Source organism: Tupaia chinensis, unplaced genomic scaffold (genome assembly GCF_000334495.1).
Source record: "Tupaia chinensis unplaced genomic scaffold, TupChi_1.0 Scaffold139757_1, whole genome shotgun sequence".
Classification (NCBI taxonomy): domain Eukaryota; kingdom Metazoa; phylum Chordata; class Mammalia; order Scandentia; family Tupaiidae; genus Tupaia; species Tupaia belangeri.
In genome coordinates, this window is record NW_006199637.1 from 635,666 (window position 1) to 645,281 (window position 9,616).

Genomic DNA, 9,616 nt, shown 5'->3' on the forward strand with positions numbered 1-9,616 from the left:
ACCTCAATTAAAAATCCCCCAAAAAAAAAAAAAAAAAAAAAAAAAGAATGTTAAGGGACCAGCAGATGGTATAATGGTTACGTTGCTGGACTTCCATGTGGCTGACTGTGGTTCGAGTCCAGACCAGAGGCTTGAAACTCACACCAGGCACATGTGCATGTGTGCCCAAAATCCTAAAAGAAAAATGAAGAAGAGATTGTGGCATGGCCACCCCCACAGGAGGTGGGGGTAATTTCACACTTTCCTATCTCTCTCTGGTGAGTGTACATGCCCTATAGCAAAAGTCTCTTTTAAGGAGCCAGCAGGTGGTGTGGTGGTGAAGATGATGGACTCCTACATGGCTGACAACCATGGTTAAAGTCCCAGACCTGGTGGCTTGCTTTCTCACTTTTTCTTTCTTTCTCTCTCTGGTCAAATTAAAAAATAAATAATAAAAATACATAAATCTCAAAAGAATTTTTTTAAAATAGAAAAATGAATGTTAAAGCTCCAAATGTAAATGGTCCACTTTAGTTGGTCTTGTCTAGGCAAGAACAGAAATCGACTGTAACAACTTTGTTTACAGCCCACATGGTCTATCACACTACAGCAGATTATCTAGTTTATTAAATGATTCTGAGTATAATTTGGTTAAAAATGCATACAGTAAATCATTAAACTGGAAAAATCAGAGGGAAGAACAATATAAATTAGTGACACCAGAATTACAGGATATTTTTCCCCCAATAAACAAAGTTCTATTTCAAGTAGCAAAGGTACCAATTAATAATATATGTAATGAATACATTATATGCATAGAGTGGTTTTTAAAAGTACTTGAATAATTTTTTTGTTTTGTCTTATTATAGGACACATGTACTTGATTGAGACACACACACACAGAGACAGAGAGAGAAGGAGGGAATGGAAGGGGAGGGAGGAAAAGTGAGAAATCAGGGTGCAATCCCTTTTCTTTCATTTTCCTCTTGGGACTCTGCATGTGCACACGTACACACACACTGTTGGCATGATTTTCAAAGTGCTAGGTCTGGGACTTGAACCTCATAGTCATCCATGTGTGACCTAGACACCAAAACCTCCACACCACCTGCTGGTCCACACTTAAAATTTAATGACCAACTATTAATATGATTAATTAGTAATTCTTCCATATTTTGTTCTGACCTAGACACATTTCTACAAAGACCCTGTCAGTAGGATCTAGATTAATGTTATTTAACTAAGGATTGTTCTTTCCCTGCCACAGTTTTACTTTCTAGGTCTGTTTCAATGTAACTACTACAAAGGTATAGTGTAAGAAATTGGTCAACTTATCCTCCAAACAGGATAAAAACTTGTGTGACCTAACCTAATGTACTCATGAATACTTTCAGAAAAATCAGTTCAATAAATGTCAAGCATAAATCTGAATAACATGTGTTTAAATGTCTCATTGAAAAGAAAGTAAAAGAAATAAAAATAATCAGTCAGGCTTCATATTAGACAACTTTTACTAAATGAGAAAACTACATTTAAAATGTGCTTTAAAACAAAATGGAATTAGAAAAAAAGACATATGCATTTTTAAAGAACTTTTGCACTGTGCTGAAAATCAAATATCTCTTGCAGTAATACAATGCGTCAATTCATAAAAGAAGTTAACAGAATTCCCAATTTAACATTTTCAAAGACGATAGTAAGGTCAAGAATTTCACACCTATGGTAGCACATATAGAAGGGCATTATAAATATGATGTCCATCCCCATGAAGCTTACAAATTTGATAATGCTCAATAAAAGCTTTGAGAATCACATCCAATAGCGTCACATCCAAAGAATCACAAATCTGTGTCTTGTAAATTTCTCCTAAAATCTTTATGTTGACTTTTCTACTCCTTGCCATTTGTTAATACTAACCCTTAAAAAACAGGAAAAGAAAAGCTGCAATACTCTTGATCATGTACAGAAATTATTGCTACTATAGTTCACTACAAAGCATGTTTATACAATATCATGACCTTTGATTATGAAAAATCAGAATAAAAATCTTTAGTGACATAAGCCTTACAATCGTATACAACATTCACATGGCAATATTAGACAATTAAGCACCCAATACCTACAGTTGACAAAATGTCCCACTGACCAGCACTCATTTAAATACATCCTTCGAACAGAGGGAGAAAAATAAAAAAAGATAGTGTCAACTTTCTAAGGCTTGTCAAAAAAGGATTCTCATGTTCTGTGAATTTAAAAACCAACAAAAAAAACCAACAAAAACCCCAAAAAACAAAACTGATGCAGGTGAGGGTGTTACCAAAAAGTTAAGCATGCCAAAAAATGTGTTTTCGTGCGAATTAAAAATCTAAAGCCAAGGTACCACATAATCACATTACCAACTAGTTGGGTAGTACTATATGAGCCTTATCTTAAAGTTAAATGAAATGCTACTGCACAATAGAGCATCAATAAGTTAAAAATTAGAGTGCACAAGTCCAAATCAGTGGCAATTTCTGTATAAAGCAAAATATTCACTATTAGCTGTAAAGTTTCCCCAGTCAAACTGTTTTGATTAAAATCACTGGATTGGATAGTTTGTACATTCTTAAAAACTATCAATCTCTATAATCCTTTTTTACTGTTATTAGACACAGTTTTCTTAGTAAGATCAAACAGGTATATAAGCAAGGGAAAATAATAGTTGGTGAATGTCTTTAAAGCTCTTTCCATAATCCACTTTTTAAAATGTTTAGGGAAAAAAAATAGAAATACTTGCCATTATTCTAGCAAAAACAAACAAAACAAAACAAAACAAGCTCAAAATGATTAAACAACCAAGCAACACTAAAAACCACATTACACAGATGGATCATCATGCTTTCATCTGGTTTAACTATCACATCTAGTTTAACTGGGATGCTTTTCAACTTTAAAAATTGTGATACGTGAAGATGTAACTTTAATGGATAACTTTGAATCTGGATTTAACTTTGTTGAATATTATAACAGTATACTTATTACAATACAGTGTAGCACATCTTTCTATTAGAAAAAAATTTAAGATCCTTTACCCGTCTCCTTAAGTTAAAGGTGTGACATCATAAAGGGTGTCAAATGGCTGGATGGTTTTACAGTGCACACTTATATATTATGAAGTATGTCCTTAACAAATCTGATGGTTTCTTTATGGAATTCCTTTCTTCACCTTTTCTTCGGTGGATTAGCTGTTCGAGGTGGAGTGACAGGACGTCCAGAATTCAGTCCCCCATACTGGTACTTAGCTTTCTTTTCAGATGGTTTCAATATCTTAAAATAAATTATTAACAATGTTATACTTTCAAGTACAGCAATGAATTTAAGAACTTTGTTACAATGGTTGGTTCTTTCCATAAACACAAATGATAAAAGTGCAACAATGTAAAACAGCAAAAGTTCCACAAATGTTTCTCACATTTAAAGAATGCGAATATCTGAACACTTATTTCTACTTCCATTCATATTTTAGTAACAAAAGCTTGAATATACAAATCCTATTAACCTCCCAATCTTCAGATTTAAGTAAAAAATTCTTTTCTTTTTTTTTAAAGAGGTTTTTGCTATAGGGCGTGTGCGCTCACCAAACAGAGAGAGAGAGAGAGAGAGACAGATAGAAAGCGAGAAATCACCCCCTGGGGGGATGGCCACGCTGCAATCCCTTCTCCTCCATTCTTCTCTTGGGATCTTGGACACGCACGCACACACACCCAGCGTGAGTTTAAGCCGCCAGGTCCAGGACTTGAACTGCGGTGAACTACATGAATCCAGCAACATAGCCATTATGCTAACTGCTGGTCCCAGTAAAAAATTTTTTGAAATTGGTTTATTATTCTCGTGAGGAATATAACACTGGTTTAAAAGTCAAAAGACTTTGGTTCCCAATTTCAACAGTGAAATTCAAAAAGTTTGTGGAAAAACAACTGAAGTACAAGTTTACTTTGGTGCACAACATTTTGAAATCTATGCATAGTTTTTTTTTTTGAGAGCTTCTTGCCATAGGGCGCGTGCGCTTGGTCAGACAGATAAGAGACATAGAGACAGAAAGCGAGAAATCACCCCCCAGGGGGGATGGTCACGCCACAATCCTTTCTCCTCCATTCTCCTCTCGGGATCTTGGGCATGCACGTCCACGTGCCCGGCGTGAGTTTTAAGCCACCGGGTCCGGGATGCAAACCATGGTCGACTATGTGGGAGTCCAGCAACATAGCCATTACGCTAACTGCTGGTTCCCCAGGCATAGCTTTTTCATTACACATATTTTTCCATGAAATTCTTCTGAAGATTCTGCATATTTATTTAGCTGAATAATTCATCTTCAGCAAGTCACAAACTTTTCAGAATTTTTTTTTGGACAGGTTTTTGCTATAGGGCTTGTGCACTCACCAGAAAGAGAGAAACAGAGACAGAAAGTGAGAAATAATCCCCCAGTGGGAGATGGCCACATTGCAATCCCTTCTCCTCCATTTTCCTCTTGAGATCTTGAGTATACACACCCTCCTGGCACGAGGTTAAGCCTCCGGGTCTGGGACTTGAACTGTGGTTGACTACATGGGAGTCCAGCGACATAGGCATTGGGCCAACTGCTGATCCCAGATGTTGTTATTTTTTTATTTTTGTAAGAAACATTTTTGCTATGGGGCATGTACACTTGCTGGAGAACTGCCAAAACATTTTCCAAAGAGTCTGTACAACTTTATATTCCTACAATCAATGTATGATGATTCCAATTTTCTCCATATCCTTTTTGACACCTGTACTGTCTTTTTATTATACTCATTCTGGTAGGTGTAAATAGAGCTTTAACCTACATTAAAGGTAGTAAATGTCATACTTTCATAAGGAAAATGTATATAAAAGACTTAGGAGTATTTCTTCAAATTATTCAGAGCACTATACTGCCTCTGTGAAAAATAATATATTAATTCAATTTCACTGTGATGGCTGCCCAAGGCTAAGGCCTGATTAGAAGTCAACCACTTACTATACAATTATATTAGTTGATGGGGACAGTTAAATATGGTGAAGCAAAAGAGGCATGGGAGAGCCCAGGTACATTTTAAAAAGAGAAATACAGGGGCCAGTAGTTAGCCCAATGGCTATGTTGCTGAACTCCCATGTAGCCCACCGCAGTTTAAATCCCGGACCTGGTGGCTTTAACTCATACCAGGCAAGTGTGCGTGCGTGCCCAAGATCCCGAGAGGAGAATAGAGGAGAAGGGATTGCGGTGTGGCCATCCCCCCAAGGGGGGTGATTTCTCGCTTTCTATCTCTCTCTCTGTCTTTCTGGTGAGCACACATGCACTATAGCAAAAACCTCTCCAAAGAAAAAAAAAGAAAAAGAAATATAGTGTGTGCATGTCTGGGACATAAAATAACCTTGACAAAACAAAACAAAAAACTGAAGCAGTTTCAGTCAATGAACAAGAATGATTCTGTACAGAGCTATACAAAAGCTAGAGCAAGCCCCTTTTTAAAATGTAAATGTCACTGCCCTTTATAAATTGAGAACTTAAGATTACTTAAGATTTTTTTCAGTCTACTTTATTTTCACCTGAGTCTGTAATTCTCTCTCCCTAATCTATCCCACCCACTCACCTTACTAAAGAAAACAAACTCTATAAATTATTCATTACATGTACATTCTTTTAGGAGGTAAACCACTATCTAACAGGTTAGAGAGGACTTTGAATCAAGGATGATCGACATAATTAGGTTCCTAAAGTCCTCATATTTGATATAAACCAAGGAGTCTGGAAACTTTGTGAATTAAAACAGAAATCTCTGATGAGTGTTACATGATAATAATTTCTGAATTACACTGACTTTTCACATTTGCTCAAGGAAACATCATAAATCTTTAAGATTCTCCTCACAAGTTTCTGATTGTTATAAATTTATATTCACATCTTACCTGAAATGAACACATCAAGGTTTCATCCACACTCATCATTCCTCCAGCATTATCAAACTCGCCACAGTAATTTGGGGCTGAAAATAGGGTTACCAATTGTCGTTTAGCAAAAAATTCATATCCGTCTTCTACTACCTGTAGTTTTCCATTTTCAAAGGAAATGTCAAAAGAAAAAAAAACACATATTAATATGTAATCCTAAATTACCTATACTAATCGAGATTAAGGTGGCCAAAAAAATTCCGTTTTGTCTCGCAAATTGTGATTTTTATTTTTAAACTTTGCTTAAAGCATTAAAACTGGGGCCGGAAGGTAGTGTAGTGGTTAAGGGCACTGGATTTCCACATGGCTGACTATGGTTTGAGTCTTGGAGCTGGTAACTTGCTTGCTTCCCTCCCTCCCTCCCTCCCTCCCTCCTTCTCTGGTCACATAAGAAAGAAAAAAAGAAGGGGAAAGGGAAAGGGAAGGGAGTGCTTTCTCACTTTCTCTCTGGTAAGCACATATGACCTACAGCAAATTAAAATAAATAAAATAATAATTTTAGACACACCCGCTATGCCTTTTCTACAATGGCAAGGACTTTGCTTAAATAAAATAATAAATTCACTATTACTAAACAACCTTGAATCAAAATATGTGAACGGAGGGACCAGCAGTTAGCATAATGGCTATGTCGCTGGACTCCCACGTAGTCGACCGTGGTTCACGTCCCGGACCCGGTGGCTTAACACTCACACCGGGCACATGTGCGTGTGTGCCCAAGGTACTAAGAGGAGAATGGAGGAGAAGGGATTGCGGCATGGCCATCCCCCCTGGGGGATGATTTCTCACTTTGTCTCTCTGTCTCTCTGTCTGTCTGGCAAGCACACACGCCCTATAGCAAAAACCTCTCAAAAAAAAAAATATATATATATATGTGAATGGATACAGTGACTATATGGAGCTGGGACACCAAAGATAACTGCAATGGCACTTAAAATCCAACTATTGGGTCACTGGAACAGTCATGACATATGTTCTATGTTCTATGCAAAAATGTGTCATGACTTTTCTGATGACCTAATATTAATGCAAAATCTTTGATAAAATGAGCAACAACTAGACAAGGGAAGGATCTGTGAAGAGCTTTTTTCTTTGGTTTGCTTTTATATTTTCTATTAGTTTTATAAAACTAAACACTGAAAACATTACTAAGTTTGATTTACATAGACTGGCTCCTTAAATTAGCTGCTGATAGGTTAAATCTTAATATGTAGAATTTGTTTCCTTAATGATTTACCATAATTTCTAGAATCTATTGTCAATTTCTGGATGAATTAAACAGTTCACATTTTGTAGCGTTATAAATTTGAGAGGTGGGAAATAGCATGTAAACATTTTATACTAAATTACAGTAGGCAAAATTCCTTTTTAAAGTCTAGTTTAGGTATCCTTTGATAAGCAAAATTATCTTACAATACTTGCTAATATAAGAAAAAAACTTAAAAATTATTTATTTTTAAAAATAACTCTTATACTGGGGCCAGGAAGTGGCATGGAAGTTAAGGTGGCTAGATGGTCCAGTGCCAGACCCAGCAGCTTGAAAACACACCAGGCGCATGTGCGAGTGTTTTTTTCTTTCTGTTTAATTCATTTTATTTTTTCATCAAAGATATTTTTATGTATATTATCATCAGCATTTTTCTAGAGATTATACATATATCTTAATGGCTACATAAATTTTGTTGTATGGATATACCATAATATTGACCAATATTGACTTGTTAATATTGTTGGTTAATATTGGTCAACTATCAATATGCCTAATAGTCATTTATAGTTTTTTTCCCCATATTTTATTGATTCACAAAAGATCTTAACCAATCTAAATACTTTCAATAGCAAGTGCAGCAGATATAAACATACCTATGAACACATGTCTGGTTTTAGGCATAAAACTGAGTGAATAGGATGAACACATTATAAAATAGCACCTAACTGAGGCTATATAGCTTACTGAGGTCATTAAATAGGTGTGTGTGTGTTGTGTATGTGTATTTTTCATGTTTTTTTAAATTTCAAGAAAAACAGTTTTAGCTTCAGTAAATCAAAATACAACATTAAGAAGAATTTGCCTAAGACTTAAAGTTAGGAAAAAGGTTAGGATTCTTCTGTTCAAACAGTAGGCAGATACTAAAAACTCAAAAAATAGGTATGGACAAAGATAAAAATCTAGTAATAAGTGCAGTGTAATTTTCTTCTAAAACATTTTTTTTCTTTCTCCATACCTTTTACCAAAGAGGCATAAACTAACTTATTTGACCAAAAAAAAAAATTAGTCTCAATTTTGTCTGTTATTTGTACAAAGCCCCATAAGAATACTAACTGATTTAGTTGCCTTTGCTGGAACCTTTTATAAGAACTTCAAATTAGACACTTTGAAAAGTCTCCCAAGATGGGACCAGCAGATGGCGAAATGGCTATGTCACTGGACTCCAATGTAGTCGACCGTGATTTGAGACCCGGACTCAGTGGCTTAAACTCACGCCAGGCACATGTGCATGCGTGCCCAAGATACCAAGAAGAGAATGAAGGAGAAGGGACTGTGGCATGGCCATCCCCTCCGGAGTGGGGGTGGGGGTGGGGGGTTGATTTCCCACTTTCTGGCAAGCACACGCGCCCTATAGCAAAAATCCTCCCCCTACCCTCACAAAAAAAATTCTCCCTACTAAGCCAAGTCAGGGACTCACCATTTGCCTGTGCCTTTAAATACCTGTATTTAAAAGTTTTTTGGGCCTGTCAGGAAGTTAGGTTCCTTACTTATCTGCCAGGTAGAACTGTTTATGGTACCAGGCAATCTTTCCAAGAGCTTCTGTTGGCTTTCTTGAGATCTACCTTAGTTCCTTAGCTTTCTGGTCATATCTTCAGAAATGACATTCTAGTCAAAGCCCTGGCAATAACCAGTATTTCAAATTTCTGGTGCAATACAACAGATACTTTTGAACTTATGCAAATAACCATTCTGCCACAAAATAAGAATATCCAGGGAACCAGCAGTTAGCGTAATGGCTATGTTGCTGGACTCCCACGTAGTCGACCGCAGTTCGCGTCCCGGACCCGGTGGCTTAAAACTCACGCCGGACGCGTGTGCGTGCGTGCCCAAGATCCTGAGAGGAGAATGGAGGAGAAGGGATTGCGGTGTGACCATCCATCCCCCCTTAGGGGTGACTTCTCGCTTTCTGTCTCTCTCTCTCTCTCACTCTCTCTGGTGAGCGCATGCGCCCTATAGTGAAAACCTCTCAAAAAAAAAAAAAAGAATATCCACAAATATTTTCCAATTCTAGAGGGGTCAGGAAGTGAGAAAAGTTTGATTCAATTTCCAAAAAATAAATTAATAAATTCCTGAATCTATCAACAGCTCAAAAGCAGACAATCCTCTCTTTTTGTGCAGATAGCAGGCCTGCAAGCATGGTGAACGTCCCTAAAACCCGCCGGACGTTCTGTAAGAAGTGTGACAAGCACCAACCTCATAAAGTGACACGGTACAAAAAGGGCAAGGATTCTCTGTATGCTCAGGGACAGCAGCGTTATGACAGGAAGCAGAGTGGCTGTGGTGGACAGACTAAGCCTATTTTCCGGAAAAAGGCAAAAACTACAAAGAAGATTGTGCTGAGGCTTGAATGTGTTGAGCCCAACTGCAGATCTAAGAGAA

At 37.0% G+C, this 9,616-nt stretch overlaps 1 protein-coding gene across 1 annotated transcript in view; it reads right to left on the minus strand.

The window, feature by feature from the left end:
* Window positions 1-1,472: 1,472 nt before the first annotated feature.
* Window positions 1,473-9,616, minus strand: part of PPP1CB (protein phosphatase 1 catalytic subunit beta) — a 42,719-nt gene continuing 34,575 nt past the window's right edge. The window contains exons 7-8 of the mRNA XM_006162126.2: window positions 5,926-6,060; window positions 1,473-3,285 (exon numbers count right to left, since the gene is read on the minus strand). Coding sequence (XP_006162188.1) covers window positions 3,181-3,285; window positions 5,926-6,060 — 240 coding nt within the window. The 3' untranslated portion in view covers window positions 1,473-3,180. The remainder of the gene's footprint in view (window positions 3,286-5,925; window positions 6,061-9,616) is intronic.